The following is a 25,586-nucleotide window of genomic DNA, read 5'->3' on the forward strand; positions in this document are numbered from 1 at the left end:
GTCAATTCTATCTTTTAAGCTTTTTGTTGATTAGGGCTGTGTTTGCTAGTTTGAATGTCATTACTGCATCATCTCCTTACTTACTTGTATGCTTGTCCTTTTGAATCAAATGAAAGGAGAATGAGTGTTTTTAAAAGACCAGAGTAGAGTTCATACTATGGAATGAGTTCATGAGTTTGTGGTGTGGTCATAAGTTAGCTAAGTTGGTTCAACCACAAGGGTGGGAAGACAACTATCTGTCATGAATACTATGCTTGAGACACACCCCATGAGACTAGCTAAATAAGAAGATCCTAATAAGAAAGAGGGAAAGAACAATGAAAGTGGAAGAATAAAAGAAAAAAAGTAAGCAATAAGGCTAGGCACCAATGGTTTTAATCTTGAAGCATGTGTCTGTGGTGTTCCTATGTGAGGGATCTACTTGGATGAATAAGCTCTTTGGGGTGCTTTATCACTTGGTAACTTGGGGTAACTAACCCGGGATTATCAGCTGAAAGTTCACTATCAAGAGTAACCCTCACTACAGAGCATTTAGTAACCCAAAGAGGTGCTGGACACCAAGGTCTCAAGAAAAGAAAATAAATAAACCATATGCCTGTGGTGTGTATGTATGGGGGAGAGACTTGAGCAAGTAAGTCCTTAGGGGTGCTTCAACACCTAGCACCTTGAACCAACTGGTTCGGGAGTGTTGGCTGAAAGCTTATTTTAAAGAGTTGCCCCCTTACAGAGCACTTAGCTTAAAGAACACAAATAAGCCCTGAAATGACAACAAAAGGATCAATGAATAAAAGTCTCATGGGATGCAATCACAGTGAGTATTCTAGGACATGATAAAGGTCTGAAAGCCAGGAATGAACCTAAGTTGCTATGCATGAAACTACCATAAAACCAGGGACATGACTTCCACAAGAATGACTCATTTCTCTTGGCATTCCATTCATCATTCTCTTGTTCCAGTACTTGCTTAGGGACAAGCAAGCTTTAAGTTTGGTGTTGTGATGCTAGGGCATCTTGGCCAGTTTCACTGACCTTTTTTTTACTGTTTTTAAGGTAGTTTCATGCATTTTCTTAGGAAATAAGCTAGTTTTGGGTGGATATTCACTTACATCTTAATTCAAGCATACATTGTGCATTTTACATGATTTCATCAGGATTTTGCATGAATTATATGATAAATTGGATGATGCATGATCCATGATTAAGAGCAAGACTTTGATGCACTTTGTTTGATTGATTTCAGGCCAAAAGAAGAAGAGAAGAGCCACGTTAGTTACACTAACGTAGGCACTAACGTGAAAGGAAGGAAAGCCCCAACGTTAGTGGGAAAAGTTAGTGGCATTAACTTTGAAGAAAGGAAATGGAGCCAACGTTAGTGACACTTAACATTATCACTAACGTTGGACCAAGGTCATAAGTGGGCACGTTAGTTGCCACGTTAACTTAGTTAACGTGGCCTCTAACGTTAAGAAGAAAGGGGGAAAGCCAACGTTAGTGACATTCAATATTGTCACTAACGTTGGCCCAAGTTATAACAAAGCCACGTTAACTCCCACGTTAACTTAGTTAACGTGGAAGCTAATGTGGAGAAAGGTGGTGATCGACAACGTTAGTGACACCAAACATTCTCACTAACGTTGGAGTGAACTCACAAGCCCCCAATAAGCCACGTTAACTCCCACGTTAACTTAGTTAACGTGATAGTTAACGTGGGCAAAAGTCCCACCTGGCAGCCTGACCATGCCTTCTTTAAACATGCATAACTTGAGCCACAAAGCTCCAAATGAGGTGATTCCAGTGGCATTGGAAAGTAGGATTCCAGAGCTTTCCAAGCATATATGGCACTACATGGTTGACACTAAATTTGAGGGAGAAAACCTGCCCCGAAAGTGCAATAATGAACATGGTATCAGCCTGTATTTAGGCCAACTGACCTCTTCACCTTCCAAGAAGTATAACTCGAGTTGTAGAGCTCCAAATGATGCGCTTCCAAAAACATTGGAAAGTAGACATCCAGGGCTTTCCAACAATATATAATAGTATGGGGTGAATACTAAGTTTGAGCCTCAGAAATGGGAAATCGCTAGCTTTATTGGCAATCAACATTTCCAGTAACGTTGGCATATATGCCAGCGACCATGTCCACTTCAAAGGAACATAACTTGAGCTACAGAGGTCCAATTGAGATGATTCCAGTTGTGTTAGAAATCTGACATTTAGAGCTTTTCAACGATATATAATACTCTATAGTGGGCATGAAATTTAAGCACAAACAAGAGGCATCTTTTAAGCCCCAAAAACACCAACTGGGCAGCAAGTGCAACGTTAGCCACAATAACTTCAGCACTAACGCCACACTTGTAGCGTTAGTGTGGCTAACTTTAGCACTAACTTTAGTAACTGGACCTCAACTTAACTCACTTCTCTCTCAAGTCCACTTCCAAGCTCAAGCAAGCAGGCCCACAATTGTCAACCAATCAAGGCCACAAGAAGCATCTAGAATAAGAATTTTCATTTAATTGTAATTTGCTTTTCATTTCATTTTGTAATTTAGGAGAGCCTATATAAAGGCCTTAGTCTTTTAATTGAAAACAAGCTGGATACTCAGGAAGTCTGGAAATTGGGGGAATTGAGGGATGGAAGAGGGGTCTTCGGACTCCCTTCCCTCACACACTTTTCCTTTTCTTTCTTTGTACTTTTCATTTATGAATTTTGAAGTTTTATTTTCAATTTCAATCTTCATCTTTACTTTTTTGCACTTTCTTTCTTTTCTATTTTGGTAGAGCAATGATCAACTAACTCTTTTCATTGGGTTAGAGAGCTCTATTGTGATTCAATGGATTAAGTGTAGTTCTTATTCTTCTTCTTCTTTCTTTTCTCTTGATTTTACTTGAAAGCTTTCGATCTTCATCCAATTGGATATTTATCTTGGAAAAGGAGCTATTCAGACTTGGATCTCTTTTGAACCTTGAAAGAGGAATGAAGAGATCAAGCTAGAAATACTTTCTCATGTTGGACCAAATTGGGTTTGGATGGATATGTGACTATAATCCTCTCAATACCTGGTTTGGGAAATGCATGTGGTATAATCAGTGACCACACTTCATCTCTTCTCATGAGCAATTGACCAAGGAATTGGCTATTGATCAAGATTTGAGAGATTGAATTGCAAGAAATTATAATTCAATCAATTAAGATTGCCAAGGAGATCAATGAGTGCATTGATTGAGGAAGAGATGAAAATGAACTTGATCCGGAGGATTGCAATATCTCTTGATCCCAATGTTCATTTTATTTTTAATTCTTACATTTACTTTTCTTGCCATTTTACTTTTCTGCACTTTATTGCTTTCTTTACTTTTCTGTCAATTTACATTTTCTTGTTGCTCATCATCCAAATCTGAATCGTCTAACTAGGATAATCAATTAACCATTGATTGCTTAATCCGTTAATCTCTGTGGGATTCGACCTCACTCTATTGTGAGTTTTACTTGATGACAATTCGGTACACTTGCCGAAGGGAAATTTGTTGAGAGACAAGTTTTCCGTGCATCAGTTTACAAAAAATGGGTAAACTAAGATAGATAGTGCAAAAATCCACTTTCGGGGCCCACTTGGTGTGTGCTTGGGCTGAGCATTGAAGCTTCCATGTGTAGAGACTTTTCTTGGAGTTAAACACCAAGTTGCTGCCTGTTTTTGGCGTTTAACTCCAGTTTTTATGCCAGTTCTGGCGTTTAACGCCAGAATAGGGTAGAAAGTTGGCGTTAAACGCCAGTTTGCGTGATCTCAACTCAGGTAAAGTATGGACTATTATATATTGATGGAAAGCCCAGGTTGTCTAATTTCCAACGCAATTGAGAGCGCACCAATTGGGCTTCTGTAGCTCCATAAAATCCATTTCGAGTGCAGGGAGGTCAGAATCCAACAGCATCTGCAGTCCTTTTTCAGCCTCTAAATCAGATTTTTGCTCAGGTCCCTCAATTTCAGCCAGAAAATATCTGAAATTACAGAAAAACACACAAACTCATAGTGAAGCCTAGAAATGTGATTTTTGAATAAAAACTAATAAAAATATAATAAAAAGTGAATAAAATATACTAAAAACTACCTAAAAATAATGCCAAAAAGCGTATAAATTATCCGCTCATCAGTCTCCTACAGAGCTGGAGACACCAAGACCATACTTCTGTGGGATGATCAGATTGTCCCCAATGGGAAGTACATCAGACCTCCAGCAGCCACTATCAGTCGGGTTGCAGAACCGGCCGGAGATACTCCTTCTCCTTCCACATCACAAGCACCTTCAACAAATCAACTGCTCCTTCAGATACTTCAGAGGTTAGACCGGCTTGACTGGCATGCAAAGCGAATGGAGCGCCGTAACAAGCACCAATTTACATACCTCAAGGAGCTGATTGTTGGCAACCACCCACTTGAAGAAGAACCAGATACTCTGGACTCCACTTCATCTACCAGCACAGGGAGCCATGACAATCCCGACTGTGGAGATGCTGCTACCAGCCCACCTTTGTTCTTGACTAATGGTACCAAGGACGGTGCCAAGCTTTAAGTGTGGGGAGGTCGGTCAGTACCTAACTTCCGGAGGTAACTGCTCTTTCTTAGCACCAATAAGTTATTTTTCTTTTGTTAGGATAGGATAGTTTGCATAGTAATAGGTGTTTGCATGCATGTTCTATTTGGTTGAAAAATAATAAGTTTCTTTTTAAGACCCTATTTTTGAAAATTTTCACTAATTTAAATCAAAACTTTTGTGTTAAAACTTGTTTGAATATTGTAATTTGGAACATGATTTTAAAGCTAGAACACACAACCTGTGAGACTTGAGCATTAATTACATGGTTACATTATTTAACCATAATATTTTATTCTTGTGTGTTTTTCTTCTCTATGATTGTAATCTATATTTTGTTCCAGTCTATATGTCCAATATTTAATGTGTTATATGCATGCATATGAATGAGGCCATTGTTCTATTGGCTCACTTATCCCAAATAGCCTACCCTTTAAATTACTCTTGTTAGCCACTTTGAACCTTTTAATCCCCATTTATTCTATAATTTACCAAATCACTAGCCTTAAGCGGAAAAATAATTAAATATCCCAATTGAATCTTTGGTTAGCTTAAGATAGAGATTGTGTATCAACTAAGTGTGGGAAAACTGTGGGAACATGGGTTAATAAGGGAATGTGTTATGTTTTTACTTTGATAAAATATTGGGAATTTGGGTACCGACTCATGTGAGACCAGAAAAAATTAAAAATCCATGTGCATTGATAAATTATGTTTTTTTTCTAAAAAAAAAACCAAAAAAAACAAAAAAAACAAAAAAAAAACCAAAAATATTCAATTAAATAAATAAATAAATTAATAAGGGGACAAAATTACCCCAATGTTAAGTTAAGAAAAAGATCAATGCATAGGTGATACAAATTAAAAGAAGGGTTGATGCATGAGTATGTAATGCAAAAGTGGGAATTTTTGGGTAGATAGGCATGAATTTAGAAGTTATATAGAGTGTGTGTGTATAGGTGAGAGCTTAGGCTATTCAATTATTCAATTTATAGCTCACTTAGCCATACATATATCCTCACCCTTGCCTTAGCCCCATTACAACCTTGAAAAAACCTCATGATGTTTGCATTAGTACATTAAATACTTGTTCATTGGTTAGGTGAAGAACAAGGTTTAGAAAGCATGATTAGAGAAGAGTAGAGTGATTACCCTATACAATTGAGTGACTAGAGTGCATATACACCATCAGTGAGGGTTTAATGCTTGATTCTATGTTCCCTGCTTTCATGAGCTATCTTCTTACAAGTTTACTTGTCCTTACTGTATGATTTGAATTAGTGGAATTTGATTTATGTTTGTCTTGAAGAACTTATTTACTTTTAACCAAGTAGATAGAAACATCTTAGCATGTAGTTGCATTCATACATAGGTTGCATTACATTACATGAGTCTTACTTTTCCCTACCCATTTATTTTATCTCCTTGAGCTAAGCATGAGGACATGCTAATATTTAAGTGTGTGGAGGTTTATCTTGTGCTCATTTGAGTGGTTTTTATCAAGTCCTTACCCACTTATTCATATGATTTGCATGATTTTACAATTTCTTCCTAGTTTTTTTCTATGGTTGAAAACTTGCTTCTTAGAAATCTTTAATCTGTGTATTTTAATTCTCCTTTATACCATTCGATGCAGTGATCCGTGTGTTAAGTGTTTCAGGCTTTATAGGGCAGGAATGGCTTAGAGAATGGAGAGGAAGCTTGCAAAAATGGAAGGAACACAAGAAACCAAGGAGGTAACCAGTGAGCATCGACGCGCACGCATGGCTCACGCGAGCGCGCGATATGGAAAAATTTGCAACGACGCGTGCGCGTGCCGTACGCGTGGATTGGAGTTTGCACGAAGATGCGTGCGCGTGACTGACGCGTACGCATGACATGCACGATCTGTAGAAATAACAGAAAATGCTAGGGGCGATTTCGGGCCGAGTTTTGACCCAAGGAACATGCAGAGACTCAATACACATTCTCATTAGCATAGTTTTAATTTTTTAGATCGGAATCTAGAGAAAAACTACTCTTCCTCTAGGTTTTCTTTTACATTCACATATTCTTAGTTTTATGCTTTTGCCTTGGATATTGAAGAGACATCACCTCCGTTGAAGATACTATTCTAGTTTGTTTTCTTACTCTTTTATTATTCCATATTCTTAATTCTTGTTTAGAGTTACAATTGGATTATTTTTAGAATTTATTAATGCAAAGGATTAATTTTACTTTTAATTGAATTGTAGTTATTGTCTATCATGTCTTCCTTTTATTCCTTATTTAATTCTATGCAAGTAATTCTCATGTCAATGGAGTAGATTCTCAACTTGACATGGGGGTTGATTAAAAGGAGACACTTGAGTTGGAATGCTCATGTGATTAGTTAAATTGGAAGTTGTTGGATAATTCTGTATTTACTAATGCTAGACCTTCCCAAGGGAGAGGAATAGGATTTGCGAATAAGAGTTAGCTCAATCACTTGACTTTCCTTTATTTAGTAAGGGTTAACTAAGTGAAAATAACAACCTCTTTATACTACACTTGAGAAAATTCCAACAAGGATAGAACTTCCAATTAATCATTCCCCCAATCAAGGCCTTTTATTTAGAATAATATAAATCCCTTTTAACTTTCATTGCTTTAATTTACAATCATATGCTTGTGCCCATTGCCCAAACTCAAAATTTCCCAGAAAACTCCTGATTAATAAATTAGCACCCCTTTGTCAACTCGTTGGGAGACGACCTGGGACTCATACTCCCAGTATTTTTATTCTAAATTTTTGTGACAACCTTTCTAGATTGATGAGGCGGATTTTTGCTGGTTAAGAGCTATACTCGCAACGTATTTCCTATATTGATTTCTTAATTGGCCAAATTTTCGCACCCGTCAATTTTCATTAAACACTTAAAACTTTTCTAACAAGAACAAATAATATATTTTCACATATTTAATGTTAATAATACATTATAGTAACACATACAAAACCTACTCCTCTGAATAAAACTCTAACTAACAAGGCGAGGGAAAAATAAATTCTAACAACTCAACTTGTAAACATACTCTTCTATGCTCCAGTAGCTCTGCACTAAACCTTCGCACCTGTAGCTGAAAGGGGTAAAAATAGGGGATAAGAACTGGGGAGTTCTTAGTAGGGTTGGGGTGTATAGAATACTTACAATCTTCAACAGATGGCCAATAGCAACAAACCTTATAATACAAACAACTTTAACAAACCAGAGATATAGAGAAAATCACAAGTCAAGAAGCATACACAAACACACAATCACAGAAACATATATCGCAGAGAAGTATACGCAAACAAGTATGATGCATGTCTATCCTATGCAGGCCATGAGCTCATGTGTCATTTGCCTACCCGCTCCCGACATTACCAGCGCACAAGTCTCGGATATGGCTTTCTAGATACATACAGTGTGCATATAAGTCTTACAGCTAGGCCGCATACAGTGTGACTTTTAAACATGTTGTAATATGCTTACAATTGGAAAATAGTTCACAGTGTATGGGCGTCCCCGCTATATATTTGGCCCTAAGTCCCAAACAAGGTTGCATCTGCTCTCATGTGGCAGACAGTCTTTTAAAGTCTTTTTATCTTTGTCATCTGCTCTCTTGTGGCAGATATCCCTTTAGTTAATACATTCTTTTCTTTCCTGTGCTCTGCTCTGCTCTCTTGTGGCAGAGGTTCGTTAGATTCTTTTAGTCTTTACTCTCTGCTCTCCTATGGCAGAGATTCCTTTAGCTAATATATTCTTTTCTTTTCCATTCTCTGCTCTCCTGTGGTAGAGGATCTTCAATCCTTTTCTTTTCTTTTCTTTTCTTTTTTTTTTCTTTTCTTTTCTTTTCTTTCTCATCATTCTCTTAATTTCTTACTTTTAACATCACAAACTATCTTAAAAAATTTCCCTCATCTTTCCCTTAATATTTTATAAAGAGATGATCATGAGATCCTTAGCTTAGATTTGTCTTTCTAAAGCTTTTAGAAAAACTTATCTATTTACCATTCTCTGTTTTATTTTTCATCATACATACAATAATATTCGTATAAAATAATATCTTGATAAATAATAATTATAATAATAATTTATTCTAATGTAAATGAATAATTTTAAACAAATATTTAAAATAACATTTATAATCTTCTTAAAATTTATTTTATAAAATCTTATTTTCAAACTTTTATTAACTACTTTCTAAATCGTGAACTCTTCAATATTTTATAGAATTATATTTAAATCTTCACTCTTTGTTTCATATTTATAAAAATAACCCTAAACTTTTATAAAATTCTCATTTTACCCCTAAATTTTATTTATTACTCAACATACCCGAAAACTTATATAATTATAATATTAAACTCAATATTTTCATAAAAATACATTTATATCCCCCAAAAATAATTCTTCATGGCTATTTTCTTTTCTTCATAAAGAACCGAACCCTTCTTATTTTTGTTTCAAAATACACATTTAAATTTTAATCTGCTTTTGAGTTTTACAGTTACCGATTTTTCACAGCTTTTAATTTAATCTCGCGGCCATCAAATCTCATCAAATTTATCTCAAAATACCACATCTCAACAGTCCCAAAATCATCAAAATATCCCATCTAGCTATTCATACATAACCAAACCAAAATCTCAAGCAAACAACAATAATTCAACAAAAATTCAACATAAACTTATCAAATTCACAATTAATTATTTTAAAATTATCAAACCTTACCTCCGTATGAAATCACAACAGCAAAAATTCCGTAGAAGCTTTTTGATCGAGTTGCTGAAGAAGAAAATGTTAGAAATCGTCTGTGCCTCCTAGAACTCCAATTGGCCGAACTCAAGGGGAAGGGGAGCTACGTCACTGATGAGCGGATATTTATACACTTTTTAGTGCTATTTTCTTAGTATTTTTGGTTATATTTTGTTAAATTTTATCAAGTTTTAGTAGATTTTAGTGCAAAAATCACTTTTTGGATGCTACTTTGAGTTTTTATGTTTTTCCTATGTTTTTAGGTGATTTTTGGGTGATTTTGGCAAGTTTAAGAAAAGTATGATTCAGAGACAGAGAAAGGGCTGCAGATGTTGTTAGATTTTGACCTCCTTGCATTCGAACGAGATTTTCTAGATCTATAGAGGTCCAATTGACGCTCCCTCAATGGCATTGGAAAGCTAACATCCAGGGCTTTCCAGCAATATATAATGTTCTATACTTATTTTTAGAAATGAAGGCCTAAAACAGGCGTTGAACGCCCTACTGACCCCTTGCCTGGCATTTGGACGTCTCAGAAGGACAAAGATGGCGTTTGAATTCCCAAAAGGGAGCAAGCCTGGCGTCCAACGCCCCAAGAGGAATCCCAGCATGTGGAGTCACCCCAAACTCAGCCTAAACACTCACCAAGTGGGCTCAAGAAGTGGATTTTTGCACCAAGAGTCCAGTCTATCTTATTTCTGTAATATCTAGTTATTAGATTAGTATATATAGAAGAAGATCACTCATGTTTAGGACTTTTATCATCTTCTTTCATCTTATTTTTGAATTCATCATTATTTTCTGTAAGCTATGAGCAACTAAACCTCCTAAGTTAGGGTTAGGAGCTCTGCTAATTTTTATGGATTAATAATATGTCTGATTCTATTCTCTTATACATTCTCGTTCTTCAATCTCAATGAATTGGGGGTGAACCATGACATTCATCCTTGTTCTACATGGGTTCCATGCGAGTCCTGACCCGGATAGCATTGAACTAAAGCTAGAGAATGCATTGCGGATTCCAAGAGAGTACCTGGGCAACTTTGGATACGTGACATGAAATCCCGTTGACCGTGGGTTACTGAGGTCTCTGTGGCACTAAGACTAGAGTAAAAAAAGCAGCACTCTCTATCATTCCCACTAGCAACCGGTGCGAAGTGACCATTGACCGAGCCATCATGATTCATTACATCATGCTTGGGGATGAGGTGGAAGTGCATGAGGTGATACCTCAAGAATTGTACAAGATAGCTGACAAGCCTTCCACCTTAGCAAGGTTGGCTTTTCTCCACCTTGTTTGTCACTTATACAACTCAGCTGGAATTGTCATAGAAGGAGACATCCCCATTGAGTAGGACAAGTCCATCACAAAAAGAAGGATGGAGCATGTAAGAGAATCTGCATATAAGCCATAGCAAGAGCCTGTGCAACCACCTCCTCCAGAAATCCCTGAAATACCTCAAGGGATGTATTTTCCTCCTAGAGATTACTGGGATCAACTGAATAACCTCAATAGGAGAGCTAAGTTTGAATATGGAGCAGCTGAAGGTGGAGCACAGGGAGCACGCCACTATCCTCCATGAAATGAGAGAGGATCAGAGAAGACTAATGAAGGAGCAGCGGAGGCAAAGGCGTGACATTGAGGAGCTGAAACGCTCTGTTGGATTCTCCCGAGGGAGCAGCAACCGCCGGCACTATGGTTGTTGAGTCCCTTTTTCTACATGTTTATTTTTCTCTTATTCTATTGTTTTCTAATTTAGTTGATGATCACCTGTCTTGTCTTTTCTAGTTTTATTTACTTGTATTTTATTTTGGTTATAAAATATCCAATGTATCCTCATCAAGCTTAAATGAAATTTTTTTAAGAAGTAGTGAGTGCATAATTTTTGAGTATATCATGACTTATCTCTAAATATTTTTTTGTGGTGGCGTTGCATTGATTTTCTGAATGTATGAATTAACTGTGCACATTTGGTATTGAAGTTAAGTATGTTGGCTCTTGAAGAATAGTGAATTTAGAGAAGTGGTATTGACTCTCTGAAAAATCAAAACACTGATTCTTGAAGCAAAAGAAACAGCAGAAAAAGCAAAAAGCAGAAAGAAAAAGAAAAGAAAGAAAGAAAAAGTAAAAGCAAAAAGCAAAAGTAGAAAAAGCAAAAGAAAATCCAAAAAGCTCAAAAGAAAGAAAAAGGAGAGCAAGGGTCCAAGGCTTTGAGAATCAATGGTTAGGAGGGTCAAAAATTAGACCTAAAAAGTTCAAATGAGCTGCTTTTTCTAACTATATGCTTGTGGTGTGAAGGTGTCAAGTGAAAAGCTTGTGACTGAGCAGTTAAAGTCGTGATCCAAAGCAAAAGAAAAAAAGAAAGAGTACGCCTAAGAAATCTGGGTACCACTGTCTAGGGATTCTAGCAAAGCTTAATCACAATCCAATTGGGTTTACCCAATTAAGTGCCTGTGGCGTTTATGTATCCGGTGGTAATACTGGAAAACAAAACGGTTAGGGTCACGGCTAGGCTAAAAAAGGTGCAAAGCACCAAAAGAAGCTGTGGGTCAAGAATCAAGAAAAGCTAAACTAGGAGAATCAATAATATCATCTGGATTCTAGTTCCAAGAGATACCAATACGTTTAAGCTTCAAAGGAAAGTGAGGTGCCAAACCTATTTAGAAATCAAGAAGCTAATAGCCCCATTCCAATAATTGGAGCTAAGTTTCATTGAGAACTCTGAGACTTATTGTATTCTTCTTTTCTCTATCCTATCTTGTTTTTGGTTGCTTGGGGACAAGCAATAGTTTAAGTTTGGTGTTTTGATGAGCGGATATTTTATACACTTTTTAGTACTATTTTCTTAGTATTTTTCGTTATGTTTTGTTATCAAGTTTTAGTAGGTTTTAGTGCAAAAATCACTTTTTGGATGCTACTTTGAGTTTTTGTATTTTTTCTATGTTTTTAGGTGATTTTTGGGTTATTCTGGAAAGTTTTAGAAAAGTATGATTCAAAGACAGAGAAAGGGCTGCAGATGCTGTCAGATTCTGACCTCTGTGCATTCGAACGAGCTTTTTTGGATCTACAAAGGTCTAATTGACACACTCTCAACGGCGTTGGAAAGTTAACATCTAGGGGGCTTTCCAGCAATGTATAATGGTCCATACTTATCTTTGGAAATGAAAGCCCAAAACGGGCGTTGAACGCCCTACTAACCCCCTACCTGGCATTTGGACGCCCCAGAAAGACCAAGATGGCGTTTGGACGCCCAAAAGGGAGCAAGCCTAGCGTCCAACGCACCAAGAGAAGTCCCATCACGTGGAGTCACCCCAAACTCAGCCCAAACACTCACCAAGTGGGCCCAAGAATTGGATTTTCGCACCAAGAGTCCTGTCTATCTTATTTATGTAATCTCTAGTTATTAGATTAGTATATATAGAAGAAGATCAATCATGTTTAGGACTTTTATCATCTTCTTCCACCCTATTTTCGAATTCATAATTATTTTCTGTAAGCTATGAGCAACTAAACCTCCTAAGTTAGGGTTAGGAGCTCTGTTGATTCTCATGGATTAAAAATATTACTGTTTTTATTTAAATATGTCTGATTCTATTCTCTTATGTGTTCTCGTTCTTCAATCTCAATGAGGTCTCTGTGGCGCTAAGACTAGAGTCAGAGAAGCAGCACTTTTTGATCTAGAAGATCCGACCTTGTCTGTGACGTTTTGAGTAGGATCGCGAAGGGGAGTGGATTTCTTAGAGCTTCATCTTCGGCTACAGTGAGAAGCCATGAGTCAACTTGATGAAAGGACATGAGTTACTCGGATATGGTGGACTGCTGTGGCTTAGAAGAGATTAACTTGTTGAGAGGACATGAGTTAGTCACTTACGGCTACCATTGAATGAATCATTCCTTATTGAAGTAGATTGTAAGAAAAGTTAGTCCAGAAAGAATAAGCATCTCCGAAGCCTTAACTAAATAATTATCCTGGTTTTCCTTACATCAATCTGATATTTATTTCTTTTACTGGTCATTTATGCTTTCAACAAACAACCATCTTTTCTAATCACCTGACTAAGATTTACAAGGTAGCCATTGCTTGCTCAATCTAACAATCCTCATGGGATTCAACCCTCACTCACCTAAGGTATTACTTGGACGACCCAGTGAACTTACCGGTTCAGTTGTGTGAAGTTAAATTTTGCGCACCAATCTTTGTCAACTTCTACCAAGGAAAAATGACACCAACATGTAAAGGAGGAAGATATGACTACTTTTATTGGATTAGATTTTTTTATTGGAGTTACGGATCACAAGAAATCGAAGCCGAAAGATTTATGTTTCCATGAAGTTCCTTCTTTTCCTCTCACGGTTCCTTCTCTCTTTTATTTTTCTTAATTTGATGAATGGGAGAAAGAGAAATAAGTGATGATGATGTGGTGGCAAGGGAGGGGGAGTGTGTCACATCCTCAGGCTGTTGAGTCAGCGATTTAAGTTATAAATATCTTAAACGGATAATTATGAAAATTGGATATATTAAAACACAAGTAATAATATATATGAGTTACTAATATACATTAGTAACATAATGATAAAAGATATACGATGAAGCATTAGCAAAGTTAAGCTCACTGAAAAGTACCGATATTTACTGATATCGGCGGATTTTGAACTCGATAATAATAATATTAACTAAACTCTATTTTTAAATTAAAAATATCAATTACTCAAATTAAAATATACATACAATTTTCATTACTTATAAATTACTAGAATTATAGTTTTAATTATGTAAAATATTTCATCATAATATATATATATATATATATATATATATATATATAAGAATATGAATTTGATTGAATTCAAATTGTTATAAAATTTATTTAATTACTTATAATAAAATAATTTCTAAAAATAAGGAACTAGAATTTATAAAATAAATTATCTTATTTATATTTAGATTTTCAAAAAATGTGGGTCGTTACATTCTACCCACATTACAAAAATTTTTTCTCTCAAAAATTGATACAATAAAATAAGTTTGAACTCTACAAAAAAGAAACTAAATTAATGAGAAAAAATACAAGCAACGTCAAGGATGAACACTTTAAAAGATTCAAGTGAACAGATAGGATCACAATCAGACAAAGATATACATGAACGATAAGGTGTGGTTGGAAGAAGTAATCAAATCACATTTTAAGAAGGGAATTCGAAACAAAGAATTCTAATGAAAATAATGAAAGAAGAGATTACACCAAGTCACATAGCACGAATAAAGAATATATGTCAAAACGAATCGTTGAAACGTAACTTCTAACGTTCAGAAACCCCGTAATTTGCATAACTTATTATTTCTATTTCTTCTATGATAATCCATTAGTATTCTCATATACACAAATCAACAGTATTAAGTTGGCCAGACCTAATACCATGAGGGATGCAACGGTTAACTAACAGCATTAATCAATAGACAATCAGGCATGTGAAACTCAAACTCTTGTTATTAAGTCAAGTCCTACTGCATGATAGACACTCAGAGTATGCAGTGCAGCATAGTCAGTCCATTTCCAAGGATCTAACAGAAACGAATTGCTCTGATACCAAAATGTAACACCCTTACTATCAGAATGTCACGCTTCTGGGTGCGTCACTCTGATAACGGGGTATTACGATGACTCTCATATATTGAATAATAAGGTATCAGCCTCTACACATAAATCTACTGATGGTTTCACTAAACACTTAAAACTTTTATAACAAGAACAAATAACACATTTTCACCTACATAATGTTAATAATGCATTATAGTAACACATACAAAACCAATAACAAAACCTACCTGATAAACCACTATTTTATGGTTTATCTTGTGCTAATTTGAGTGGTTTTTACCAACTCTTTACTCACTTATTCATACTATTTGCATGATTTTACAATTCCTTCCTAATTATGTTCTATGATTGAAAACTTGCTTCATAAGCCCTTAATTTGTGTATTTTAATCCCTCTTTATACCATTCGATGCCGTGATCCATGTGTTCAGTATTTTCAGGCTTTACAGGGTAGGAATGACTTAGAGGATGGAAAGGAAGCTTGCAAAAATGGAAGGAACACAAGAAATAAAGGAGACAACCAGCGAGCATCGACGCGCACGCTTGGCTCACGCGTGCGCGTGATTTGGAAAAAGCACAGCGATGCGTGCGCGTACCTGACGCGTACGCGTGAAAGGCGAAAAAGCACAGCGACGCGTGCGCATGCCTAACGCATACGCGTGACACGCGAAGATGACCAGCGACGCGTACGTGTGACTAATGCGTACGCTGACATGTGCGACCTGCAGAAATCGCAGAAAATGCTGGGGGCAATTTTGGGCCGAGTTTGGACCCAGTTTTCGGCCCAGAAACATTGACTAAAGCCAGGGGACAACAGAGACTCAACACGGATTGAATCATTCATAATTTTAGGCTTTAGATGTATTTTCTAGAGAGAGAGGCTCTCTCCTTTCTCTTAGGTTTTAGGATTTTAGGATTAGCTTTTCTTAGTGTAATAGTTTCTCTTCTACTTTTATTTACTCTACCATTGTAATTTATCTATTTCCCTTATTGACTACTTTATGTTACTGTTTGGTTTATGAATTCTCATGTTTAATTTGATTTTCTATTTAATGCAATTTGAGGTATTTCAGATTTATGTTATTGATGCTTTCAATTTAATTTAGATTTCTCTCCTTTTGGCTTTGGTTGAGTAATTGGAGACTCTTGAGTTATCAAACTCCTTTGTTGATTGATAATTGTTATGTTTGCTAGTGGATTTGAATTCCAATAACTCTAGTCTTTCCATAGGAGTTGACTAGGACATGAGGGATCAAATTGATTTATCCACTTGACATACCTTCATAGTTAGAGGCTGACTAAGTGGGAGCAATAGACAATTCTCATCACAATTGATAAGGATAACTAGGATAGGACGTCTAGTTCTCATACCTTGCCAAGGGTTTTCATGATCATTAGTTTATTTTCTTGTCATTTACATTCCTTGTTCAACCTTTCAAAAACCCAAAAACATACTTTTCCATAACCAATAATAAATCACACCTCGCTGCAATTTCTTGAGAGACGACTCGAGGTTTAAATACTTCGATTATCAATTTTATTTGGGGTTTGTTACTTGTGACAACCAAACTTTGTACGAAAGGATTCTTTTCTGGTTTAGAAACTATACTTGCAACGAGATATTATTTATGGATTTCTTTACTAGCAAATATCCATTCGTCACTACCCCTCTGAATAAAACTCTAACTAACAAGGCGAAGGAAAAATAAATTCTAACAATTCAACTTGTAAACATACTCTTCTATGCTCCTGTAGCTCCGCACTAAACCTTTGCACCTATAGCTGAAAGGGTTGGAAATAGAGGGTAAGTACTGGGGAATTCTTAGTAGGGTCAGGGTCTATAGTTATGTTCATTTTATTATTTGTTATACAGGAATTCCACAACATAATACTTACAATCTTCAACAGATGACTAATAGCAACAAATCTTATAATAAAAACAACTTTAAAAAACCAGAGATATAGAGAAAATCACAAGTCAAGAAGCACACCCACACATAATCACAGAAACACATATCACAGAGAAGTATGCGCAAACAATTATACATGTCTATCCTATGCAGGCCATGAGCTCATATATCGGTTGCCAACCCGCTCCCGATATTACCCGGGCACAAGTCCCGGATATGGCTTTCCAGATACATACAGTGTGCATATAAATTTTACGGCTAGGCCGCATACAGTGTGACTTTTAAACATGTTGTAATATGCTTACATCTAGAAAATAGTTCACAGTGTGTGGACATTCCCACTATACATTTGGTCCTAAGGCCCAAACATGGTTGCACCTACTCTCATGTGGCAGATAGTCTTTAAAGTCTTTTTATCTTTGTCCTCTACTCTCCTATGGCAAAGATCTACTCTCCTATGGCAGATATCCCTTTAGTTAATACATTATTTTATTTCCTGTGCTCTGCTCTCCTGTGGCAGATGTTCATTAGATTCTTTTAGTCTTTGCTCTCTGCTCTCCTGTGGCAGAGATTCCTTTAACGAATATATTCTTTTCTTTTCCATTTTTTGCCCTCCTGTGGCAGAGGTTCTTTAATCCTTTTCTTTTCGTTTCTTTTCTTTCTCATTATTTTTTTTAATTCTTTACTTTCATCATCACAAACCATCTTCACACTCTTCCCTCATTTTTCCCTAAATATTTTATGAAGAGATGATCATGAGATCTTTAGCTTAGATTTGTCTTCCTAAAGCTTTTAGAAAAACTTATCTGTTTTTCACTTTCTATTTTATTTTTCATAATACATACAATAATATTCTTATAATATAATATCTTGATAAATAATAATTATAATAATTTACTCTAATATAAATGAGTAATTTTAAATAAATATTTAAAATAATATTTATAATATTCTTAAAACTTATTTTATAAAATTTTATTTTCAAACTTTTATTAAGTACTTTCTAAACCACAAACTCCTCAATATTTTATAGAATTATATTTAAACCTTCACTCTTTGTTTTATATTTATAAAAATAACCCTGAGGTTTTATAAAATTTCCGTTTTATCCCTGAACTTTATTTATTACCCAACATATCCGAAGACTTATATAACTATAATATTAAACTCAATCTTTTCATAAAAATACATTTATATCCCCCAAAAAATAATTCTTCATGGCTATTTTCTTTTCTTCATAAAGAATCAAACCCTTTTTATTTTTGTTTCAAAATATACATTTAAATTTTAATCTGTTTTTTAGTTTTACGGTTACCGATTTTTTACAACTTTTAATTTAATCTCGCGGCCATCAAATACCATCAAATTTATCTCAAACACCATATCACAACAGTCCCAAAATCATCAAAATACCCCAGCTGGCTGTACATACATAACCGAACTAAAATCTCAAGCAAATAACAATAATTCAACAAAAATTCAACCTAAAGTTAATCAAACTCAAACAATAATCAAGCAAACCAATATTCACTTATCAAATTCACAGTTAATTATTATAAAATTATCAAACCCTACCTCTATATGAAATCACAATAGCGAAAATTCCGTGAAAGCTTTTTGATCGAGCTGCTGAAGAAGAAAACGTCAGAAATCGTCTGTGCCTCCTAGAACTCCAATTGGCCGAACTCAAGAGAAAGGGGAGCTACGTCACCGTCAGCTTCTACTGAACAAAAGTGACGCCAACGTGTAGAGAATGAGGATACAAACTCTTTTATCGGATTAGATTTCTTATTAGAGTAACAGATCACAAGAAATCGAAGCCGAAAGGTTTATATTTCCATGAAGTCCATGTTCTCTCTCTATTTTCTTTCTTTTCCTCTCACAGTTCCTTCTCTCTTTCCTTTTGCTTAGTTCAGTAAATGGGAAAAAGAGAAATAAGTGATGATGATGTGGTGGCAAGGGGGCGTGTGTCACATCCTTAGGCTGCTGAGTTAACGATTTAAGTTATAAATATTTTAAACAGATAATTATAAAAATTGGATATATTAAAATACAAGTAATAGTATATATGAGTTATTAATATAAATGACATTAGTAACATAATGATAAAAGATATACGATGAAGCATTAGCAAAGCTAAGCTTACTGAAGATTACCGATATTTACTCATATTGGCGGATTTTGAACTCGATAATAATAATATTAACTAAACTCTATTTTTAAATTAAAAATATCAATTACTCAAATCAAAATACAAATAAGCTATATTAGTAACTTTCGAGCTCGATATCCGCCTATATGAGTAAATATCAATATTTTTCGGTGAACTTAGCTTTGCTAATACTTTATCGTATATCTTTTATCATTATGTTGCTAATGTCATTTATATTAATAACGCATATATATTATTACTTGTATTTTAATATATCCATCTTTTATAGTTATCCGTTTAAGATATTTATAACTTGAACTGCTGACTCAGCTGCTCCAGGCCTTGACATCCAACCCTTATTTTGATGAATCATGACACCTATGCCTATAATCATTCTTAATCATCATCTAATATCATTATCTTTGTTCCATTTAATTTGATTTTGCCGAAGCCACTAAAGGAACAAAAGGAAAGAAAATGGAAACGTGGCTTAGGTGCATGAATATGAATACATATATGTATAACATGACACCTAATAAAGCTTTTACACCACAAATCACCATCAGCCTTAATCTTCTTCATTTCTTCTCATTCATCATCGAACCATAAGAAAGAAAAGGAAAGAGAACTGAGAGAGACGAGCGTGAAAACCTCCATGACCGTGGTGTTTCCAATTTTGATTTCTTGAGTTCTGTAACTCCATTAAAAAATTTAATCTGATCAAACTGTTCATATCTTTCTCCTCTTCACATTGACGTCACTTTTGTTCTGGAAAAACTAATAGTGGAGCTGCTTTCCTTCCATGCAAAGTTCGGCCGAAGGAGCCCTAGAGGTGGAGTAGTTGATTTCTTTAATTTCTCGTTCAGAAACCTTCCTTGAAGCTTCGGTTGTTGTGATTTCTGTACGAAGGTAGGGTTTGGTAATTTTATAGTAATTAAATGTGAATTAGATAAGTGAATGTTGGTTTGATTGATTATTGTTTAAGTTTGATTAAGTTCATGTTGACTTTTTGTTGAATTATTGTTTTTTACTTGAGATTTTGGTTCGGTTATGTACGAACAACTAGCTGGGGGTGTTTTGATAATTTTGGGGCTGTTGTGATGTGGTATTTTGAGATAAATTTAATGAGATTTAATGGCCGCAAGATTAAATTAAAAGCTGTAAAAAATCGGTAACCGTAAAACTAAAAATTAGATTAAAATTTAAATATATATTTTGAAACAAAAATAAGAAGGGCTCGGTTCTTTGTGAAGAAAATAAAGCAGCCATGAAGAATTATTTTTTGGGGGATATAAATTTATTTTTATGAAAAGATTGAGTTTAATATTATAATTGTATAAGTTTTTTAGGTATGTTGGGTAATAAATAAAGTTTAAGAATAAAATAGATTTTTTATAAAAGTTCAGGATTATTTTTATAAATATGAAATAAAGAATGAAGGTTTAGATATAATTCTATAAAATATTGAGGAGTTTGTGGTTTAGAAAGTAGTTAATAAAAGTTTGAAAATAAAGTTTTATAAAATAAGTTTTAAGAATATTATAAATATTATTTTAAATATTTATTTAAAATTACTCATTTACATTAGAGTAAATTATTATGATTATTATTTATCAAAGATATTATTCTATAAGAATATTATTACATGTATTATGAAGAATAAAACAGGGAGTAGTAAACAGAGTAATCTTAAAAGTTTTAGAAAATATCGACTTAATTAAAGAACCTTTTGATTCTTTTTCATAAGATATTTATTACAGGACGAGGGAATAGTGCGAAGATAATTTGATTTATTTATCTTGATAATCAAAAGACTGAAGAAAAGATAAATCGGCACGTGTGATTATGGGAAGGTCACGAGAAGGTGACGATAAGTATGGTTATGGTGCTGAAGGATAAAAGTTAACAAGCCGTGGGCTTTGTATGTGAATGATTGTGCGGGAATGCCCGTAAATATGGAATGGCTTCCAGGAGAAGGGGTCACATACTTCAGCTGGAGAATCAGCGCTTGCAGGTACTTGCAGAGGTCATGTTCGACATACTTCAGATGGGGAATCAGCGCCTGCAAGAAGTAGAAACTTGCAGAGGTTATGTCGCTGGAATGTCTTATCCGACTTGCGAGTTAGATTGCATCGGGTCCGGGTCGAAACCGACAAATGAGCATATTACCTGCGATAGGAATAGACATGCATCATCCTTGTTTGTCTATTTTGGATTTGGTTCAATGTTGTGAATTGTTTGTGATCTCTTGAGTGTGTTTGTGATTTTCATTACTTGTTAATTTGAACTTCTATGACTGGTTATTGTTCTGGCTCAATATGTCGGGTTGCGAATATCTGAACTGTGATAATACGAATTTAATTATCTACCTCCAATGCTACTAAGAACTCCTCAGTTCTTACCCCATATTTCCACCCCTTTCAGCTAAGGTGCGAAAGTTTAGTGCAGAGCTACAGGAGCATAGAAGATTGGGTTTACAAGTTGAGTTGTTAGAATTTATTTTCCCCTCGCCTTGTTAGTTAGAGTTTTGTTCAGAGGGGTAGGTTTTGTAATTATTTTTGTATGTAATATTATAATGTATCATTAATATTAAGTATGTGAATATGTGTTGTTTGTTCTTGTTGAAAAAGTTTTTAAGTTTTTAGTAAACCCATCGATAGATTTACGCGTAAAGGCTCATACCTTATTATTTAATATATGAGAGTCGTTGTAATACCTCCGCTATCAGAGTGGCACACCCAGAAGCGTGACGTTCTGATAGTAAGGGTGTTACAGTGCTCCTTCTTCAGGAATTTGATATTGAGATCTGAGACAGGAAAGGTACAGAGAATCAGGTGGCTGATCACCTCTCCAGAATTGAGCCTGAAGAAGCAGTGATTTCCCCCACTCCAGTGAATGAAATTTTTCCTAATGAGCAGCTCTTTGCTATACATGGAGCCCCCTGGTTTGCAGACATAGCAAACTACAAGGCCAGCAAGATCATTCTCCAAGACTTCACTAAGCAACAAGTTAAGAAGTTGCTCCATGATGCCAAGTATTTCTTGTGGAAAGAGCCTTATTCACTCAAGCGGTGCTCAAATGGACTCATTCGAAGGTGCCTCCCGAATGAAGAAACAAAGGCCATACTCTGGCATTGTCATGGCTTCGAGTATGGTGACCATTTTGGTGGAGAAAGGAAGCCAAGATCCTCCAGTATTTCTATTGGCCTACTCTCTTTAATGATGCTAGAGAATTTGTGAAGAACTGTGACCAGTGCCAGAGGGCTGCGAATTTGCCCAAGTACAATGAAATTCCATAGCAAGCTATTTTGGAAATAGATTTATTTGATGTATGGGAAATTGATTTCATGGAACCATTCCCTCCCTCATACGCAAACAACAACATCCTTGTGGCTATAGATTATGTGTTCAAGTGAGTGGATGATATAGTTTTACCCACCAATGATGCCAAAGTTATGATGAGATTTCTTTAGAGGTATATCTTCAACAGGTTTGGTGTCCCAAGGACCTTAATCAGTTATGGAGAAAGTCAGTTCTGCAATAAACAGCTGGATTTCCTTCTTCAAAGGTATGGAGTCTTACATAAAGTAGCCACCCCTTATCATCCTCAGACTAGTGGACAAGTGGAGGTCTCTAATAGAGAGCTCAAATAGGTTCTAGAGAAGATCGTCAATGCTTCAAGGAAGGACTAGGCTGGGAAAATTGATAATTTTCTCTGGACTTACTGAACAACTTTCAAGACTCCTATCGGCATGTCTCCTTATCAGTTGATCTATGGAAAAGCATATCACTAGCTTGTAGAATTAGAACACAGAGCTTACTAGGCTACTATGTTTCTCAACTTTGATCCCAAGGCTGCGGGAGAAAAGAGACTTCTCCAACTAAATGAGCTTGAAGAATTCAAAACCACAGCTTATAAGAATGCTAAGCTCTACAAGGAGAAGACAAAGCTCTGGCATGATAAGAAGATAGCCACTAGAATATTTGACCCCGGCCAGAAATTCTTTCTTTTTAACTCAAGGCTCAAGATATTCCCAAGGAAGCTGAAATCCCGGTGGTCAAGACCTTTTCTGGTCACTAAAGTTTCTCCCTATGGTCATGCAAAAATCATGGTCGAGAACTTCGATAGGAGGTTCACTGTTAATGGCCAGAGGTTGAAGCACTATCTTGGTGGCGACGTTGAGGGCCAAAAGACCACTCATCTGCTTACTTAGCAGAGTTGAACCGTCAAGCTAGTGACGTTAAAGAAGTTCTTGTTGGGAGGCCATTGATAAATCCTAATTTTGTGGTTTATCTTGTGCTTAATTTTGGGGATTTTATCAACTTTTCTCACATTTATTCAATGAAATAGCATGATTTTGTAATTCTCCCTAAATTTGTGCTTGAGTGTGAAAACATGCTTTTTAAGCCTTAAAATAGCTAAATTTAATTCACTTTAATTCCATTCGATACCTTGATATGTTTGTTAAGTGATTTCAGGTTTAGAAAGCAAAGATTGGATTGAAGGAATGAAGGAAAAGCATGCAAAGAGGGAGAACTCATGAAGAAATGAAGGAACTGTAAAGTTGTCAAGCCTGACCTCTTCGTACTAAATCGATCATAAATTAAGCTACAGAGATCCAAATGAAGTGGTTCTAGTTGCGTTGGAAATCTAACATCCGAGGCTTCAAAATGATATAAATTTTTTCATAGTTGCTTTGCAGTTAGACAACGCGCACGCGTCCTCCACGCGCACGCATCGCAGGACTAGCATAGACCATTTTGGGCAAAACGTGCCCAGCAATTTTTGAAGCATTTTGGAACCAATCCAACCCATTTCTGATGCTATTAAACCCAAGCATTAAAGGGGGGATGAACCAAGTAGCCATAGAATAGTTTTCATCATGTTTTAGGTTAGAATTCTAAAGAGAGAAGCTCTCCCTTCTCTCTAGAATTTAGGGTAGTTTAGGTTTAATTTTCTTGAATCCAATTTTCAATTCCTTTTTTGATTTAGTCTTCCCTTTTAATTTCTTGTTATTACATCTTTGCTCTTCTAGTTTTACTTGTCATTTCTTATTTTTCTCTTTTTTATGTTGATGAACCATTGTTGGATCTTAATTTCTTCTAATGCAATTTTATGTTTCCATGTCTCTTTTATGTTTATCTTCATTGCTATTGTTGAATTCTTGCTCATGTTAGTTATGGATTCTTTTAATTCTTGCATTTTGTGATGTTTACTTTTATTGTACACTAGGTGTTTGATAAAATGCTTTCTCTAGTTATTGAGTAGTTTTCCTTACTCTTGGCCTAGGCTTAGGGAATTGAGTGACCTTGAATCATTGGATCTCATTGAATTGGTGATTTCAGAACCCTATATGGTCAATTTGATGTCCATTAACACTAACCTACTATTAAGCTAACTAATAGCTAGGTTAGGACTTATGGTTGATGTTGATCAAGCCTATTTGATGTACTTCAAGCTTAGGAGTAGACATTAAACGTACTTAAAGCTTTTAAAAGTAGACTTAATGGGTTGGTCCCTCATAATTATCAATGTATGGTTTGTTGACAAGGATGATGATCTCAATTTCCCATGTCTTAACCAAGAGTTCTTTTCCTTTATTTTATTGGTTCTTGTCATTTACTTTTCTTGTCATTTATTTTCTTTCTCTTTTATCAATCAACCTCTTGGTTCTTCATAGCCAATAATTGATCACTTCATTGCAATTCCTTGTGAGACGACCCGAGGTTTAAATACTTCGGTTAATTCTTATTGGGGTTTGTACTTGTGAAAAACAATATTTTTGCATGTGAGGATTCTTTGTTGGTTTAGAACTATACTTGCAACGAGATTTCATTTGTGAAATTCTAAACCGTACAAGAATCCGGACATCAAAATGGCGCCGTTGTCGGAGAATTGCAACGATGCTATGTTATTAGCTATTGTAAATATTGTAAATATGTTTGCCTTTTTCTTCTTTGTTAGTTTTTGCTAGTTTTAGGATTTGGTTTTCTTTGTTTCTTGTTAGAATTTGTTTTTGTTTTCTCTTATCACCATGAATTTTCATCACTTTGGCTATGAGTGTGGTTCAAACTATGTTGTAGGAAATGAAAGCTTCAATGATGACGTGCATCAAGGATTTAGAGATCAAAGGTGGGAGGAGCCCCAAGCTTATGGACAACATTCTTGGCAACAACCTCCTTCCGAATCAAGTTTAACAAGAGTGCTTGGGGATATGACTACTCTCCTCACGGAGATGCGCAGGGACCGAAGGGCATTTTATTCCATCCAAGCCGTTCAAGCTTCACCCCAACATGACTACTCTCCTTATTCCTATAGGTATAATCCTAATCCTAATGCATATCAATCTAGTATGTGTGATGATCCTTATTGTAGTTGTCAATCACAATCACCACCACCTTATGCCTATGAACCACCTCCCCAACATAGTTTTGAACCACCACACTCACAAGTCTCATACCACCAAACACCTCCATATGATCCTAACCCATATCCACCATACCAATCACCTTGTGAACCATATGAACCATATGAAGAACCACCCCAATTCAACCCCCAATACCCTCAAGAACCACCAC

At 35.6% G+C, this 25,586-nt stretch overlaps 1 protein-coding gene across 1 annotated transcript; it reads left to right on the plus strand.

Annotated features, from left to right (window-relative positions):
* The first annotated feature begins 22,837 nt into the window (after positions 1–22,837).
* On the plus strand, positions 22,838–23,221 carry LOC112735115 (uncharacterized). Its single transcript, XM_025784686.1, has one exon. It carries the CDS (start codon positions 22,838–22,840, stop codon positions 23,219–23,221), a length of 384 nt encoding a protein of 127 aa, XP_025640471.1.
* Positions 23,222–25,586: the final 2,365 nt, after the last annotated feature.

Source organism: Arachis hypogaea, chromosome 13, assembly GCF_003086295.3.
Source record: "Arachis hypogaea cultivar Tifrunner chromosome 13, arahy.Tifrunner.gnm2.J5K5, whole genome shotgun sequence".
NCBI lineage: Eukaryota > Viridiplantae > Streptophyta > Magnoliopsida > Fabales > Fabaceae > Arachis > Arachis hypogaea.